The sequence below is a fragment of the Nomascus leucogenys genome, chromosome 4, assembly GCF_006542625.1.
Source record: "Nomascus leucogenys isolate Asia chromosome 4, Asia_NLE_v1, whole genome shotgun sequence".
Taxonomy (NCBI): Eukaryota; Metazoa; Chordata; class Mammalia; order Primates; family Hylobatidae; genus Nomascus; species Nomascus leucogenys.
Window position 1 is genome coordinate 98,013,405 of NC_044384.1, and position 19,227 is coordinate 98,032,631.

At 45.9% G+C, this 19,227-nt stretch overlaps 1 protein-coding gene across 10 annotated transcripts in view; it reads right to left on the bottom strand.

The window, feature by feature from the left end:
- The window catches only part of CACNA1D (calcium voltage-gated channel subunit alpha1 D), a 322,420-nt gene that overhangs the window by 77,787 nt on the left and 225,406 nt on the right, over nt 1-19,227 (bottom strand). For 6 of the 10 annotated variants that reach the window (XM_030811596.1, XM_030811598.1, XM_030811605.1 and 3 more), the window contains 12 exons: nt 17,326-17,413; nt 16,977-17,036; nt 15,937-15,963; nt 13,253-13,413; nt 12,068-12,293; nt 11,728-11,935; nt 8,711-8,831; nt 5,151-5,265; nt 4,562-4,631; nt 3,628-3,694; nt 2,748-2,895; nt 215-344 (listed from right to left, as the gene is read on the bottom strand). In XM_030811596.1, coding sequence (XP_030667456.1) covers nt 215-344; nt 2,748-2,895; nt 3,628-3,694; nt 4,562-4,631; nt 5,151-5,265; nt 8,711-8,831; nt 11,728-11,935; nt 12,068-12,293; nt 13,253-13,413; nt 15,937-15,963; nt 16,977-17,036; nt 17,326-17,413 — 1,421 coding nt within the window. The remainder of the gene's footprint in view (nt 1-214; nt 345-2,747; nt 2,896-3,627; nt 3,695-4,561; nt 4,632-5,150; nt 5,266-8,710; nt 8,832-11,727; nt 11,936-12,067; nt 12,294-13,252; nt 13,414-15,936; nt 15,964-16,976; nt 17,037-17,325; nt 17,414-19,227) is intronic. The other 4 variants (XM_030811599.1, XM_030811606.1, XM_030811600.1 and 1 more) reach the window with 1 other exon arrangement.

A 19,227-nucleotide genomic window follows, 5' to 3' on the forward strand; every position in this document is an offset into this window, starting at 1 on the left:
TGCAGAGTATTTAAGATGAAGGTCTAAATTAATGATTTCATTCAGATTTACCCAGCTAAAACACAAGCTCTCTGGCACTTACAAACCGGAAACAGACAACATCCCCAGCTGAAGGAAAGACCTACTCTAGCTGTCACCTTGAGGGTCTCCACAGCAGCCTCTGCCTGAGAGAGGCCAGGGCTATCCCAGAGCGAGCCCCACCCTGGGGACTCACCGTGTTCCGGAAGGAGTGGCTGCGGATGGGGTCCTCTGCGGCCAGGGCAGCGCTGCTCAGCATGATGAAGACGAGGATGAGGTTGGTGAAGATGTGGTGGTTGATGAGCTTGTGGCAGCCTACGCGGATCCTGCAGGGAAAAGCCACTGCTTGGAAACAGTCCCAGATAGGGTGGAACACACAGGGTCCTTAAGAGCGTGGGGCCACTGCAGCAAGAGGCCAGGCAGAGGGCAGCTGTCTGCTGTGCCACCCACGCACCCTGCCCGGCACACCTGAGCAACCTGTCTGTCAGCCTCACGAAGCCCACCAAAAGCAACCTGTGGACCGTGTGTGGTGTGTCAACTCTGTGCTGGGGGTGCCACACAGACCACTCTGCCAAGTCCTTGGAAGTGGGGCTTGTTGTCTTCCTCAAGATGGGGAAACTGAGGCTTAATAAGAGAATTCTAAAGTGACACTAGTAAGGACCGGGGCAGAATCGATCCAGGTCTACATCACCGAAGTTTTTCCACTATGACAAGAAGCTCATCTGTTTATCTTCCCTGACTGAGAGAGGAAACTGAGGCCAGGCCTGCCCTCAACAGTTCACACAGAATGAGATGAATCCCGGGCTTGTCCTGCAGGTGCAAGGTCATACTATTTATAGTGGCCTGCAGTAACTGAGGCTTCAGGACATCTCTGGCTGTCTGCAGATTTTGTAATAGATGTTATTATTATTATTTTTAATTTTGGAGTTGACCCACAAGCAGTCCTCAGAAAGTGAAGGTTGCAGCATCATTTGCTAACATGCAAGGATCTCATGGCCCAGCATAAGAGTTCTCACCAAGTCCTGTGGTCTCGTGAAGCAAAGGAGGGCGGCTCATGCCTGACACCTGGGCTCAAACGATGGCTCTCTGGGCCATCAGAACCTCGCTGCTGTCCTCAATGTGCCCTGCGCCTGTTAGCAACTGGTTATCCATACCCTCAATGTTTGACTTTAGAATTTTAAAATATACATATACACATGTATGTATTTATGTATGTACATGTACATATATGTATAGGTACATATATGTATATACATATGTGTATACATAAAACATGTATATGTTCAAATTGTAAAGTATATGTGTGTATATATGTATATATAAAATATGTATGTATATGTTTAAATTCTAAAGTATATACATGTGTATATGTATATATACCTATCTGTATTTCTGTATTCTATAAGAGGATTATAGAAAGATAGGTTTTCCTTGGAAAAGATTTTTTCCACTTTCAAACTGGAGTCAACCTTATGTAAGGCAACCCCTCACTTCAAGTCCTCCCTTTTGGGCCTATTTAATGCTGGGCGTACCCCCCAGAGGACCTGAAGGTGGTTAGCAGTTGAGTCTGGGGAAGAGCTCAACTGTGAGGGCAGGAGTGCTTTGCAGCTTTGGGTGAAAATAAATCCATTCCCTCAACATATATATATATATATATATATGTATATATATATATATATATATATACATATATATATATATATATATACACACACACACACACATACATATATATGTGTGTGTGTGTATACACACACACAAACACACACACACACACACACAAGGGGCTGTAGGTGTCAGCAGTATCAGTTTAATAACCTTTTTTTTTAAAGGACACCCAAACAATGGTGAACTGTAAAAGGTACCATCACATCTTCATATCTCTGAGGATGCCAGAAGGCCTTGCTTCCCCCCTGTGTCTCCCTAGGGCCAATGAATTATACAGTTGTTCTCTGACAGCCAAGAACTACTTCTGCAGTTCTAGAAACCTTTCCAGGAGCCATTTATTTTCCCTGGCATTCCACTCAGTCCCAGATGATTTAAAACCTAGAAACTAGCTAGTAAATAAACATCTTCCTCTTATAGTACTGGTGAGTCATTACCCTGTTCCTTGTGAGCACCTTATCATTTTAACATGAGAAATGCTATTTTAAGTAGACTATCATAGAGCTGAACTGAATACTTACAACCTATAAAATATCACTGTGCAATATGACTTTATGAAGATAAAACTCAATTGGGAAAACTGATCAATGAAGTGGGGGATCTATGAGGATGAGGATGCTATGCAGACCTTGGTCACAAAAATTCTCATCCCACAAGGCATCCTAACAGAAGATCCACTCATTAGGAAAAATTTCCATGGCTGGCCAAAGCATGGAACACCAGAACAGTGGGCTCCAACTGGAATATGCTGGGGTGGACAAGGCTTTCCCCACTGCTGTCCCCATGCAGGGGTGAAGGCAGGGAGGAGAATCTAGAATGAAGCTCCTCCCAGGACCTGGCCACACCCCTGTGGGAAGGAGGCAGCTAGGAAGAGATGAGCTGAGGGCAAGAGCAACAGTGGAGGAGAGAGGGGTTGGAGGGGACTTGGGTGAGGGCGCCAGGGACACTCAGGTTCAGAAAGGGCTGTGAACCACTTCCCCTCACCCCCACCCGAGCCACTCTCAAGCAACCTGTACGGTCACTGGCAAGAGGCAGCCGTGAGAGACTAGAAGGGGAGTATTTACGGGTTGGTCTTGCTAAGAATGAAGAAAGCGCTCCCTTCAGGGATGGGGGCAATTTTTTCCTTCATGTTCAACTCCGAGATCCTTCGAGGACGGGGTCCGGCAGGAACCTCAGGTTCATCCTCCTCCTCTTCCTCTTCCTCTTCCCCTACTTTAAATGAAATACTTTTTTTATAGGCATGAAATAAAGACTACATATGGGTGTGAATTATTCTTAATTTCACATGCAAATTTGGCTTAAACTTTAACAACATCTACCTGCTTACATGAATCAAAACCCTCCTGCTCCTTCAGAATATGGACTGAGTGTGTGTCGGGGGGTGCTGAGAAGTGTCCCCGTCCGGTGAGCGTGTTTAGTTTGTGGGAATGATGAGATTCCCACCAGGGTAAGATCTGACCACAGATGAAAGGTGGCAGTGCTGAGATTCTCACTGCCAACCTCCCAACACCTGGCCGTTTCCCCCCGTAACCTCCTCGCTCAGACTAGCCTGAGAAACTGTGTGGGACTTTCAGTCTCAATCAGCTTCTAGGCTCCCAACTCCACAGTCCCACCCATATCAGCCAATAAATGTGCCAGTCAAATATAAAAGCATCAGGTGAGCGCTAACACGGGTTGGGGGGGGGCGCCTCCTGGACCAGTCTCCCAGCAGAAGCTGGGACTGCCCTGACCCACCTGCACTTTCCCTCCCCATCACCTGGAATTTGGGTGACACATGCTGCTGTGACCATGGGAAAAAGGGGAGCTAACTGGTCCCACGGTCTTGGTGGCCTCAGCAGCTCATGTGCACGCTGCTGGGCTGGCTGGCCACAGACTCGGCAGGTGGTCACAGAGCAGTAGCAAAGACACACAGCAAAGCCAGCGTCTCGGCCTCCGCCACCATACCTGGCACATCGCAAGGCGGGTAGGGGTCCTTGTCTTCATCCTCTTCTCTATAGTCATCAATTGTAACCTAGGATGACAAAGATGTCTTGGGAGGAGGGGAGACTGACTTAAATGCACTTCAGAGAGGAAAAGTCACCCTGATGGTCCAGCATAGGGCATGGATTCCTCCCCAAAGGTGCATCTGTATTTGAGTGTGCAGGGACAGGCAGATGTCCCCAGATAGTGATTCTGCTTCAGACAGAAGGCCTGACGGCAGGTGAGGAGAAGGCTGAGCCCTGACCCAGTCATGGTTAGCTAGCACCATTCAGGGCTCTGTCCTTGCCCTGTGCCAGCACATTCACTCATATCATGTGATAACACATCTTATACTCCTGACTTCCTGCCAGACTGTGAGCCCCATGAAGGCAGGGACCTGTCTTCTTCATTCCAGAATCCCCAGTGTCTGACACATGATAGCCACTCGGTAAGCATTTATCAACTCGATGAACAAAGAAAGAACAAAACAACCAGGGCTGTCATAAGTGGGATTAAGTTTGACAGTGTAGCCCTGAGGCCACCTGATCCTGGGATTACCTCTGGAAATAGACATCTATTAAAAATCTCTGATTTTCATACCCGCTCAGAAGATGCTAATGTGATCCTGACCACGGGTCAGGTCTGATTGCACAATTCCAGTAAAGAAAACATAAGTGGTCAAACTAGTCAAATCTTTATCATATTGGTTTTCTGGTGAAATATCAGTGAACACAGCTAACTGCCTAAATTCAACCAGAATCCCCCTGGGAAGCCAGGGTCTATATGGTGTGCCATATTCTTCACACCAAAATATTACAAGAATGATACACAGACACTTCCACAGTGTAAATGGTACATGTATGGAGATCAACAGGATCATTTTGAAGCAAAAAGGGGGGAAGTATCTTAGAACACATACCTTGTTGTCACTGTTGGCTATCTGGTTGACTTCTGGTTTGTTGTTCTTTTTATTTTCTAGGCTCTCTTTTCTAAAGAGAAGAGAAAAGAGCACAAGAAATCAAATAACCATGTTACTCTGTATAAAAATGCTAATCAGGATTCTGAATCAACAATGCTCCAATGAAGGACAGAATTTAATTAGAAACAACACTAACCACAAGAGCCTAGCACAACCCAAACTCAGAGCTTCCTGGTACTCTCAATGCGATGGATTCATTACACAGATCATCCTATTAAAATTCTCATCTGAGAGCTAATCAGCATTGACTGCATCATTTATTTTATGATGCCAAAATTAACTGCAGTGATTCTTTAAGCATGGGGACACGTGACTCCCACTCTCAGCCCCGAGGGATGAGAGCCAAGAGCCTGGCTTCTGCCCAAGATTCCATCCATTTTGGTCTGCAGTGCATGGTCAACCATGATCCACAAAGCAGCAACTCGGGGGCTGCAGCTGCCGTGATGCGGGGGTGAGCCTGGCAGGCTGCAAATGTGCAGGGCTCCCAACGCAGCCCCTGGACAAACACTTCAGGGGAAAACAGGGTTACCTGGCAATCTTTTTCCTCTCCTTTTCTTCCGCTTCTTCTTTCTGAGCAGTGTTCAAACTTTCAGCATCAGCCAAATTGTCTACAGCGATGGCCAAGAAGACATTCAGTAGAATATCTAATTTGAACTTTTTAAGGGCACAACACACACTAAATGCAACTACATGTGGCCAACAATGGCAACACCACACACCTCTGCATCCTGGGAGGCTGGTAGCAAGTGACTGTCCCAAGTGTTATACTCACACAGCAAAACTAGAGTGCCAGAGCCCTGCTTTTCAAACAAAACAAAACAAAACAAAACAAAACAAAAAAGTAAAAACCTGTAAAAGGACAGTCTACAGAAGTAAAATTAAGATTCACTAAAACCCATGAAAACCCACTAATTTCAACCTTTCTCTGTGTGTGTGTGTCCAAACATCTACATATCTATAGCTATGTTACACATTTTATAAAACAATCTATAACATAAACATGGTATAATTAAAAAGTAGTTTGGGTTTTTTTTTTTTTTAAACACATACTACAACCACAACATATATATTCAGGGGAGTGCTTTCCAAAATAGACCACTTCAAAGGTTGCAAGTTGCTCAAATGATGATCCCCTTGCACAAGACAGTATGAGACTTTCTCCTTTGAAATAACCTTCAGAGTCTATAGAGATAACTCATTCATTCCTTCACTCCACAAACACTGACTGACTATAATGTGTCTGACTTACTGCCACCTGGTGCTGGACTGTTGTGAATAGTCTCACTGCAGCTCAATCTTTGATCACTGTACCTGAACTTGATTTTTGCCCTCTCCAGCCCAGGACAAATTGCTTCCTGAGGCTCATTGCAGTTCCAGTTAAAAAACACAATAAAAGGTTAGGTGACTGAATAAATTATCGTATTTTTTCACTCTTACTGTAATGTTGTATACATGGCTTTCTTGAATGTTTTTGTTTTTAGCAAGTATTCTGAACAAGACTCCTAAATCAGAAGATGCCTGTTTCTTACCCACTAGCAGTGAAACGTGTTTTTGAGAAGCACAGGGATGAGAGGGCAGTAAGTGAGAAGGCCCCCTTCTGTGACAAATGTTTCTCTCTGCCTGATGCCCGGCCATCTGCGGGCAAAACTGCAGGAGCCCAGAGACCCCGAGACAGGAGCAGCACAGCACTGCCCCATACGCCCTGTGCAATGTTGTCTCGGATGGGTTGCTGAACACGTAAACCAACGTAACCTAACAAGGAACAGATGATGAGATCTCTGTGAGGGAATAGCACGCCTGACTAATCTATTCAAGGTTTTAAAGAGGAGAGAAACATAAGTGAATTACATTAAGACTCAAAAAGCCTTTGACATGCTGGCCTATTTTTTAACTGGAGCTGCAATGAGCCTCAGGAAGCAATTTGTGCTGGGCTGGAGATGGCTTGGTAACATGAGCATTCCTCTGCTAGGCCTGGGGTAATGGTAACTCAGACAGGGGCTAGTGATGAGACTAGCTGTACTGAGTATTCCCTCCATGATCTCAGTGAAGAAACAATAATCTCTCTAGTCTTGCCATGACACTCAACTCCTTTGGGTAGTGGAAAGCAAATCCAGAGTGATGAGCCACAGGAAGATCTTACAAGCTTGTAACAACTTCCCAGAGAAAAATCCATCATCTGCATTGAGAGGCATTACTCAGACCCTCCTCAAGAGTGGCACGCTCTGGAATTCATCCAAAAAGATCTACCAAGCACCTCCAATGTGCCAGGCACTGTTGTGGGTGCTGAGGGCACAGGAAGAAACACCACACACTGGAATATCTACTCTAGTTGGGGAAGACAGAGCATAAGCAGCTCCCTAAGCACCTCTGATACAGTGACACATGCTACAAAGAAAACAACATGCAACCACAGACAAGCACCAGGGAATACTTCTCCGCAGATTTAAGTCCAGGATGTCGCTGTGGCCTAAAGAGTCAACCATGAGGACAGCAGAAAAAGAAAATAATGACCATTCATTTACCAAGGGCCAACTATGTGCAAGATCCCGTACTCTATTGAGAGATATGAACACAAAAAAGATTCCTGACTCAAGAAGCTTATCCATCTAGTTAGGGAGATGGAGGAATGCCCCCTCAAAATTCCAGTAGACAGGCCAAGTGTGGTGGCTCACACCTGTAATCCCGGCACTTTGGGAGGCCAAGGTGGGTGGATCACCTGAGGTCAGGAGTTTTAGACTGGCCTGGTTAACATGGAGAAACCCCATTTCTACTAAAAATACAAAAATTAGCTGGGCATGGTGGTGCACACATGTAATCCCGGCTACTCAGGAGGCTGAGGCAGGAGAATCACTTGAACCCAGGAGGCGGAGGTTGCAGTGAGCCGAGATTGCACCACTGCACTCCAGCCTGCGTGACACAGTGAGACTCCTTCTAAAAAAAAAAATAATAATAAATAAATAAAAATCCAGTAGACAGAAGAACCTACAGGCGGTAAGAGACGTGGATAAAATCTGAGGGGGACCTCAGAGGTAGAAGAACCTTCTCTGGGTGGGAGACAGGGCAGGGGTGGCTCTGGTGGAGGGGGCCTTAGAGCCGAGTCAAGGGACTAGAAGGATGTATATGTGTTGAGATGGGGTTTTCATAAAATACCTTATAGCACGAAGCATTGTCCCTGTAGAAAAGGGGGCAGGTTTGCACTGAGGTTACCACACTGAAGAAAATTTATCAGTGAGCCAGACAAGATAAAGGAGAAAACACCTACAGAGATCTGGGCCACCTTAGGAGAAGAATCCAGATTAGGACCTTTTAAAACGGAAGGGTGAAGGCCCAGATATAGTATCAGGTGTGTGTACGTTGTTCATGCATCAAACATTCATTAAAGGCCTCTGTGTACCAGGTCTGGTGCTAGGCATGGAGGACCTGGAGATAAAACATCGAGAACCAAAGGCTACAGGATCAGGAAGGGTCTGCATGAGGTAAATACAGATCCAAGGGCCAATTCCAGAAGTCTAGGATTAGAGATTTTCTCTTGACAGGGAAAAGGGGTAAAGTAAGGCAGAGAGAAGTTACACAGCATGATTTAGCAGCTAGCCAATGGACACTTGATCCCCAAAGATGGACAGATCAGCAAAGTGAAATTAGCCCAGGGGGGCACAGATCAGTCCACAAAGATGGCTTCCATCAGTCACGAAGGGTCTTAGGAAGTCACAGATGGACGCCTAAGCTCCCAATAATGATAACATCAAGAACCACCTGGCCTTGCGCTCAGCCATCCCTCGGGACCTGTACAGGAGACATGATGCCAAACTGAGGGACCTCTGGGACCAGTATGTGTGCTGTCTCAAGCTCCTTCCCTGGGCTTGCTTCTCTTAGCCAGAGTGCATCCCTCAAAGCCTCTCTGGAATTCTGCTTACAGGATGCTGCCCCCCAGCAGCACGGAAGAAAAGCAGATATTGAGCTAATAAGGTAAAGGCATTCACCTCCCTGCCACAACTACTACCACCACCATTACCACAGAGAAATCCAGAGGAAGAAAAACAAAACCAGATAACGACGGCAACAACAAAGCCTGGTCGGCTTGAAGGATACAGTTACCACAAATGAAGAGGATGATGAAGTAGATGCAGACGATCATTCCTGAAGAGGACGGGCCCCCGTAAGCCATGATGCCATCGTACATCACAGCGTTCCAGTCTTCGCCTGTCAGGATCTGAGAAGCCAAACTGGTATCAGCCAGCAGGTGGATTCACAAATCGCAGTCGCTCTCCTAGAGCCCCTCGATGGCTGCCTAGATCTGGTTTAAGCTGCCTTTCACAGTCCGGTTTGCACTGAACAAATCCATCTGTTATCCCATGGAATTTCTAAAACATTGTTTTTTAACTACACAAATAGATAATTCTTTGAGTGAAAAAAATTGCCTTATTATTAAGGCTTATGTGTTTGTTTGTTTGTTTGTTTTGGTTTTTTTATTTTGAGATGGAGTCTCACTCTATCGCCAGGCTGGAGTGCAGTGGCTTGATCTAGGCTCACTGCAACCTCCACCTCCCCGGTTCAAGTGACTCTCCTGCCTCAGCCTTTCAAGTAGCTGGGATTACAGGTGACCACCACCACACTCGGCTAATTTTTATATTTTTAGTAGAGATAGTGTTACACCATGTTGGCCAGCTGGTCTCGAACTCCTGACCTCAAGTGTTCCGCCCACCTCGGCCTCCCGAAGTGCTGGGATTACAGGCGTGAGCCACCGCACCCAGCAAAGATTTATGTGCTTTTTGATTACACCCCAGCCCAGTTTTAGTCCCTTCCCCAGAAAGCATGCTCTTTCTGTGTCTCTCTGGAACCTTCAGCTACAGATTTAAACCCGTTTACATACAAAGAAAACAAGCACTAGCTGTCTTCTCTGAGTTTTCAGACATAAAGGATATCATGCTATGCAAAGTTTTCTGCAACTGGCTTGTTTTTCCTTTCAACAACATACTCTGGAGACCCTCTGTGTCAGAAGGTGCATCTCATTCTTTTAACTGCTGCATAGCATTCCACATAGTCCATCAACTGTGGAAATGGATAATTATACCTATGAAATTACAGAAGCAGGAAATTCTAAATGTCTCATGTAAATTTACAAAACTACCTCAAGAGTAGATATCACCAATGACCTGAAATTTAAATTTAATCTTCTCTACTGATCATACTTGGTAATTCAATCCATGATGAAATAGAATCAGATGAATAAGAACAGTAATGAAAAAAATGCTATCTTCCGACGACAGAGCTCCTTTATCTTCAATCTGGACTAGATATTTTTAAAATTTAAACTGTTATGGATCACAACCAAACAAAAATGGGCAAATGATTTGAAAAGATAAAGTAATTCACAGAAAAGGCACTACTGATGGCTCTGAGTCATATGAAAAGACGTTCAACCTCACTCCTGATAAGAGGAGTATCTGTTAAAAGTACAATGAAACGCCATTTTCACTTATCTGATGGGCATCCCAAAGCACGCTCTCCACTGAGGGGAGAGGCAGTGAGGCAACGGGCAGTGTGAAGAGAATGAGCTAATACAACCATAAGGAGAGCACTTGGGCAAGGGTGTCAACATTTAAAATGGACACGCTCTCTAAAGCAGCAATTCCATCTCTGGGAGTTTATCCCACAGATCTACAGCCAACACATGTGCCCTCTGACGCATGTTCAGGGTCACCTACTGGAGCCCTGTTTATGTGGGCAAAGACCAGACAGAACTCAATGCTTGTCAGCAAGGGTCTGGTCACATGAACAATGGCACATCTACCACCGCATGGATGCAGCGTTTCAAAGGAGGGGCAGCCTTTTATGGACCAAGCAGGAAGGCTCTTGAGGACACTCGAAGTGATAAAAGCGAGATGCAAAACAGCACGTAGAGTGAGCTCCCGTCTGTGGAAAGTCACCTATAGGTAGCTTAACTGAGTTGTAGCTATCAGAAAATGCAGATCTAAGAATTCACAAGAAACTGTTTAACGGTAGTTGCTTCCTAGAAGAGGAAATTCGTGGCTGGCTGGGATAATTATTATTCATTTGTAACATTAGAATTTTGTGCCATATGCATGCATTACCAAAAAAAAAAAGACACCAGTTTCTCTGAAAGAAAATTTTTTTAAAAAAAGAATGACTGATTAGCAGCCAAAATTTAAGTATAATTCAAACAAAAAAACTATGGTTTACAGCAGATTATATATACCTCAAAATGACCAAGTGGGAAAGAATTGTCCAGATCATTCCCTTTGGTCTCTGGATTTCTTCAGAAATGGGTAAGTGACTCATCCACAGCAGAGAGCTGGGCATGGAAAAGGCCACCATGGGACCCAGCTGTCTGCTGCCTTTCCTCTCTGGCAGGGCTCTGCAGCTCACATCACACAGGAAAAGCAATGAGGACAGGTGGGTCTTTTAAACTTATCCATCAGACCCTGTCCAAGGAGGAGGGTTTTGAGCACCTCAGCTTAGAGTCAGGAGAGCATGTGCTGCTACTCTGAGCAGCAGAGCCATCGATGCCTCTCTGCAACCACCGCTCCCTTCTCAGCTACTGCCTGCAGAGGCCCCACAGGACAGGCACCCTCAGAATCTGTGTGTCCTGCGTCCCAGGAGGAGGACAGAAGGGGCCAATGGCTGTCACAGTTCCTACCACTCTGATTCCTCCAACTATACACCAAAGCATGGAGGCATGAGAATTCACTTCTTGTGTAAATCTATTATAACTAGGATTATAAACTGACCTGCTATCTAAAAGTACCAAAGAAAAAAAGGATTTTAGAGTCTATTTCAAAGAAACCTCACAAAATCAATGAAAAAGTTTTCTAGGAAGAGCTTGAGTGTGAAAAATAGTTCTTTTGGTTTATTATTATGTAATGTAGCTAGAAGTCTTTAAAAAAATTACATCACATAAGATAGATAGCTGGAGGATGATGCAGAACAAATAACTTAAATGGTACAAAATTTACCAGGCTATGATTAGGGCAGAGATGAACAAAAATGGAGTCCTTTTGTCTTCCTGAGTGTAAGCAGACAAGAAGGCAGAGGAGTTTTAGCTGCTGCTCACGAAGTGCTTTTCGGGGAATGGAGGGAGGACTCACCTGGAACACTGTGAGAAGTGCTTGAGGGAAATTGTCAAAGGTGCTCCGCTTGGTTTGCGTTTCATCAAAATTAAACTTGCCGCCAAACAGCTGCATCCCAAGCAAGGAAAAGATGATAATGAAGAGAAAAAGCAGAAGCAACAGCGAAGCGATGGACTTCATGGAGTTTAACAAGGATGCCACTAAGTTGCTCAGGGAAGTCCAGTGCCTATAAGTCAAGATGAGGGTGTCAGCTCAGAACACCCATGCGGGACAGAGCAGAACATCACCTGCCCGGGGACGTGACTGGTCGCCGCCTCATGTACATAAAACATTTGCAGTGGGACCCACATTTCCTTACCTGGTCACTTTGAAGATTCTTAAGAGGCGCACACACCGAAACACAGAGATCCCCAGGGGAGACATGATTTCCAGTTCCACCAAGATCGTCTCAGTGATTCCACCACACACCACGAAGCAATCAAACCGGTTGAAAAGAGAGACGAAATATGCTTGGAGGCCCAAGCTGTACATTTTTACCAGCATCTCGCAGGTGAACAGAGCCAAGAGGACTTTGTTGGCAATATCTGGAAAGACAAAGGGGCACCCATCCTCAGGGTCTCCTGCAAGACACTCAGACTGCTCCTGCCCCTCACACCTCCCTCCCTATCAGGCCCCACAGGAAATACGCCAATACCTTGTCTCTCTCTTCACTACCTCACCCAGGACAGAAACGTGGCCTGCGCGTGGACAGTCTGTCCACCAGGCTGTGGTCCTGCTTCTGCTACTAGCTAGGTGTGTGACTCTGGAGAAGTTACTTGATTTCTCCAGGTCTCAGTGTCACTGACGACAAAATGGGAAGGGGCAGCTCATCACATAATCTCTGATGCCTTCCAGCCCTAAAAGCCTACGATTCTGCATTGACACCATCAGGTTATGCATATTTTTTCATTCAATCACACAGAAAAGACCTGTCTGAACTCGTTTATGGCACGACGATATCAGAAGCAGTCACCTATCAATGTCATTTCTAACAGCTGAAAATATCACCAAGCAGGCTGGAGAGGTAGAAGGAAACAGGTTTCACTGGATGAAAGGAAGGACTTTTCAAAGGCTCGAAACTGTCAAACCCAGAATGGACTGTCTCTAGGGATAAGTGTCCCACACCCCAGTGCTGGGGCATTCAAAGCAGGGGAACCAAAACCATTTGCCAGAAGTACTATAGGGAAAAATGAAGCTTCCCCGATGAGGGCAGGGAGCAGGGATTATGAGGTCCCTTCCAGCTCCAAGAATCCTTGGTCCTAGGTTGGCTCAGGGTTAGGACAATTAGATGCTCTGCATTAAGCGGCTCCAAGGTGCTTCACCACGCAGCACAGACAGCACCCTCGCTCTGGTAGTTGCTGTGTCTGGATGGTTCTACCAAGTTTGTCCTCACTCGAAATGTTCCGATACTTCATCATGCAGCGATCAGATAAGAACAAATGGCAGTTGGACAGCCACAGAAATCTCTAGTTCAGAACAAAAAAGGAATGGCCTCTGCTTGTACCTTGAATCTGTGTCAACCAATCTGGCTGATCGTAGTGCTCAGAGGAAATGGTTAAGGTGTTCAGAAACACCAGGACGATAACCAGCCAGTAAAACGTGACAGACTTCACAGCGGCCCTACATCTTCTGCGATTGAATCGGTTCCAGCGACGCCAGCGGCGGCTAAAAGACAAGCAAACATTACTACGTAGATGACAGATACAGCATCTGAGTATCCAATAAATATGATTGAGAGATAATTTGGCTTTCACTCTGGAGGTCCAGATTGGGGTGGGAGTGCAGGAAGGAAAGATGAGCACAAATGGCACAGAAATTAACAGACTTCATAATAAAAATCATGTTGGTCTTAAAATGCAACTTTTAAAAGTATAATCTTGACTTGATCATGCTATCAGTCCTTCCTTATGGCTTATAGATAACTCCAGAATCTGTCATATGCTGCCCTTAAGTGGGTTAGAAAATCTAGATATTCATAGTTTCATGTGCAGATGCAAAACTACACTTGCACACATATGCAGTTCCTATATTCACCATATGGGACGTGGATCTGCTCATGCAATCAGTGCAGAGGGCCACTTCGCTTATTATACACATCTCTTGCAGCATCTCAATCACCATACAGAATTTACCAGGCAGCAAAGTGCTACAAAGCTAGTTTTTTTTTTTTTAAAGGGAATCTTTTCAATCCTTTCTTAAATCTCTGAGGTTCCTCCAGAGCCTGGCAGAGTTGTCAAAGCTGAGTAGGACATGAATCTTCATACTGAGTCATCAGGTGCCCTTTCTAACTAGTGATGCTCAAAATATACCTTTAGGAGAAGAGCCAATATTGAATCGTGTTTTCATAAAAATAAAATGAGCTCAGCCAAACAGACAAGTAGCATGTCCTCCACCTACCTTCAGTTCCTGTTTGTGATTAGAGAAAATATTCTCTCCCTTAGCCTGTCTCCTTCTAGAAAACCTTCCCTGCCGCAAGGGGATGGTTTGGTAAAGTGTGCCGTGAGCTGCAGCTCAGCGACCCAGATCCCATGAAAAGGTCAGCCAATTGGTAAAGTCAGTCCTCTGCAGGCTGTGCTGCCTCACTAACGACAGTGGGGTACTTCCTCTGGGGGCCTGAGTCAAGAGGAATCTCCAGGCTACCCAAGCTGCAGCCCTGGCTGACTCAGCTGTGTTGCTAAGCAAAAAGAAAATCTGTAACCCAGGAAGTGAGCAGAGAAAGAGTTGTGCCAACTCTTTACCAAAACCTGGATCAAGCAAGTTGTATTTTATTATTACTCTTGCTGTGCAGGTTCCAATGGAAAGAGCAGCTTCTAACATGATGGCCACCGTGGAAAAACTCTACTAAGGACACTAAAGACTGTCCCGCTCACAGCTGGGTTTCTCCTGGGATGCATAACTCAGCAGACACAAACTAGTACTCCATCATACTGGTGAACCACAGTGTGTCTACCCACTCACATTTGATGGACCTTTGGGTTATTTCCAGCTTGGGGTAAGTATGAATAAAACTGGTACAAACATTCATGTTACAACTTTGTATGTAGGCATATATCTTCATTTCTCTTATACAAACACCTTAGAAGCGGGATGGCTGGGCCAAATATAAACACGGTAAATATATGTTTAAACTTTATGAGGAACTACCAAACCATTTTTTTAACGGCTGTGTCATTTGACATGTCCACCAACATTGTATAAAAGTTCCCACCAATCAGCATCCTTGTCAGAACCTGGCATTGTCAGATATTTAAATCTGATTCACTCTAATGGGTGTGTAGTGGTATCTAACTGATTTTAATGCGCATTTTTGTAACAACTGATGGTCATTTCACGTGCTTATCTGCCATCCACATCTCTTCTCTGATGAAATGCCTATTAAAAATTTTGCTCATTTTTTATTGGGTTTTTCTATTATTGACACTCTTCTTTATGTATTAATCTTTATATATATGGGATACCAGTCCTTTATCAAATATGCTTTGCAAATATTCTTCCCCAAGTCTGAAGCTTACCTTTTTCTTTTCTTTTGAAGAACAGAAGTTTAATTCTGACAAAGACCAATTTATCTGTTTTCTGTTACAGAAAGTATATTGGGTGTTGTATCTTAAGAAACCTTTGCCTAACTCAGGGTCACAAAGACTTTCTCCTATGTTTTCTTTCTGGAATGTTCATGATTTTATATTTTATATTTAGGTCTTTGTCTATTTTAAGTTAGTGTTTATATATAGTAGGAAAATGTTTTTGTTGAAAAGTAACACTCAGATGAAAAACTACACTAATCATAGGTATATGGTTCAATGAGTTTTACCAACTGAACACGTAACCTGCATGCACATCAAGAAATGCTAGTACCTTGGGAGACTTCTTGAATTCCCTTTCTATGGAAAGCTTTCGAGAAGAAAAGTGACAAGCAGCAGCTCTCTTAGGAAAATGACTCAGAGAATAAGGGGGATTAATGGGGAGGCAAAACTCGTTACTGGGTCTTACTGGTTTGTTTTGAGGGAGGTCTTTGGCAGCTATTACACTGCTCCCTAAGGCAGGCTCATAGGATTCTGACTGCAATTTGGTATCAATGTTATAACCCACAGAGGAAAACTCAAGTCCAGAGCAATTCTACGTAAAATTCAGAAGTGAGAACATACAAAGGCAACACACAGGCTAACGAAGAAACAGAAAGAAGATACTGACCTGAGTTTGGATTTTGAGATGGCTTGACTGAAAGAAAGACAAAAAGTGTTAAGATTCTGGTTCCGAGGGCTTGAGCACACACTCCCCATCATTTCAGCTGAGATATCATAAAAGCCATGCATACAGCCTGGACTTAGCACCCCTGGTTACCACAGCAGGCCAGCGGGGGCAAGGCCAGAGCAGAAATCAGGATGCTGCCAGGGCCAGAGGAGCAGACCGAGCACCCTTGAGGCCCAGGTCAGGGAAGACTTGGCCAGATTCCCTGCAGGCCCTGGCAGCAGGCAGTGATGCAGGGGCCAAAATGAAGGCAGCAGAGTCTCTCCTGCCACTCATCTTGACAGCAGCATTTGCTGCTACTACCGCAGAGGGAGCACTGCACTAGGAGTCCCAGCGCTGCCATTCTCCCACTGGGTGAGTATGGGAAAGCAGCAGGTCTTTGGGCCTCAGCGTTCTCATCTGTAAAATGGGGATGACAAACCCATTCTCTGTCTGCTTCATGATGTCTCAAAGAGGGCAGCGCAAGAGAATGGAGGCAAAATCACTTCACAAATGGTTGCATATTCTGCCCATAACACATCATTTTTATGAAACTCTGCCAAGAGTAAGATTGAGTTCTCTTAAAAATGACACCTGCACTTTACAGAGATAAGACCTGAAGGATACCAGCAAGAAGCAAACAAAACCATACCGCACAGGGCTCCCCGACAGCAGGCAGTGCCCAGCACATTCTGCACTGCTGGTCCCCCCAGCCCCCCGACCAGCTGCCACAGCCCAAATCATCTAGAAAAAAGCCAGTGAGTGTTAATGCAATGGTGCCTTCCATCATGAGGAAAGGCTGGTGCAGGGCTCCAGGGAAAAAGTGCCAGGCACCAAGAAGGCAGGGCCTCGTCATCCAACCGCCAGGCTTGAGGTTAGGAAGGTCCCATGAGCAAAGGAAAACTTAAATACGTAGCACATTCTAGTCAGCAACTCTGCCACAGAAGCTCTTCTTCAAAAGCACAAATGCCAAACCCAGGCTGGAAGGAGAATCAGGCCTTTACCCCCACCGCCGACACCCAGAGGGCCCCGCCTTGGCCGCGCCTCTCCGTCTCCACCAGCACCTAATGGACACAGCAGGTGGCCGGGTTAACCACCACATTCTTCATGGGCTCTACTTACAGGAAGAGGCATGTGAAATGCCGGGTCGGGGGTGGGGTGGGGGGGGGAGGGGTGTGCAGGAGGGATAGCCCTGGCACAGGAGGAAGCGTGACGTGGGGTACGAGGAGCCTTCCCACCCGCCACATCCAAGGCGATGGTCCGGGGCTCTGCTGCAGCCTGGTCCGTCTTCCTCACCACCTGCTTCTCTGAGACAACAGGAGGGGAAGGAGGGCAAGTGCTCCCCACACTCACCAGAGACTTCCACAGCAGCCTCGGTTCTCGCCTTCGCCGCTGACGTTCTCTGTGTTCACAGACTCAGTCTCGCTGGTGGGCATGCTAGCTGTGGGGAGAAGACGGGCTTCAGAGAGCATGCCGGGCACGCTGCACGCCTGGGAGCAGGCCAGGTGGGAGCCTCTGCCACCAGGCAGACCTCCGGAACCTAGGAGGAGGGTGACAAGGGCCCTCAGGGGCTCAGCTGGGCTAAGGGAGTGCCAGGGAGCCAGGCATCTCCACCGCAGGCGAGCCTCTGCACCCGTGGCCTGTAGGGAAAGCACGGAGTCCCCCTCGAGGAGGACATTCTATCCACCTAGACATTTCCAAGAAAGGAAGCTAAAGGATCAAAGTGAATCCTGTGGCTGGGTATAGCACCACTTTATCCTCCTCATCTCTGGGATCACACTGAGAAGCCACCAAAATGTACTTTACAGGTACATCTTCGCTTGCCTCAAAAGGTGCATATAGAACATCTGTGAATAACCCTAACATTTCATGAGTCAATCATCTTAAATATACTGAGGGAGAAGAGCTATTGTGAATGGGGAAGGCAGTGCATGAAGGTACCATGCACAATATTTTTTAGAGTTAAGAATTCTATTTTTTTTGCTATTTTACCTGATGCTGAAGTTCTGCTGAGCTTGCGAAGCCAATACGCAGAAAGTTCTTACCCAGTAAGCTGGGTAAGAACAACTAGAGCACCAAGGAACTATAGTGTTACAGGTGGGAGAAGAAGATCATTATCAACCAGTGAGCAGAGGGCAAGGTTGACTCTGGTCCCATTGTGACTAGGGTCTCTGGGCCCGTCCCACTTCTCCATGGCAGGATCCCGAGCGGAAGTGGAGGAAATGTGGAAACATACCCACTAGCGTGTGGAGGTCCAGGGTCCACCCAGGGCCACCATCTGGCGCATGAGCATCTTTTCTCATCCACTGGATTCAACCCCATAAACATCACAAACACATGCTGGAGCCCAGGCAGTGGAGGAGGGCAGGGGCAAAAAGAGGGCACACAGCACTGCACCCACCTGGAATAGGGGTGAGGGACAGGCAGCCCCCAGCTCACTTCCATCAACTGTGAAGAGAGCTACCTCAGGGGTCTGTGCAGGAGGTTCCAGAGTAAAGAATGATTAATTCTGCCGGGGGGGTGGGGGGGCAGAGGTAACAGAGGAAGTCACCGAAGAGAATCCACGTGTACTTCATTTTTCGTGAGGCATGGCTTTGAACTGTAGTAACTATTTTTACAGACCTTACGGTGTCTTCAGGAAAGCTTGGCCTATGGGCTCGGCCCATGTGGCTCCCCTTAGCAAGGATGCCTCAAGTTTCATCTGCAAATACTGGTAGTGGGCTGGAAGCGCTATGGTGAAGATTCTGAGGCCCAGCCCAGGCTCAGGGGGAAAGGAGCCGGATCAGGCAGCTCTGCATAGGGGGCTGTGTTCTGCTCGCCTTGCTCATACTAGACTTCATAAAGGTAACAGCAGGGATAGAGGTGGAACCTGGCTCAAGGAACCCAGTGGTCTGAGAAGTCTTTTGAGGATACCAAAGAAGATGCCTGATCTGTTCCGCTTGTGAGTGCCCGAGAAACTGAGCCTGCCTGCATGGGAGCCTCCACACCATGCCCAGGAACACTGAGGCAAGAGTGTCAAAAGTTAAGACCAAGTGAGTAAAATTATACACTCATGTTACATCGCTGGTACTCTCATAGAATAATTTTCTTCTTTCCTAAGCCAGAAGAAACCAATTACAAACCTTGATTTACTTTTTCATTATTTCATGCAAAAACAAACAAAAAAACTGGACAAAAACAAACAAAACAACGAATCTAATCATGGAAAAACCTTAAAAAAAAAAAAAACTCCATTAACACACACAGACACACAAG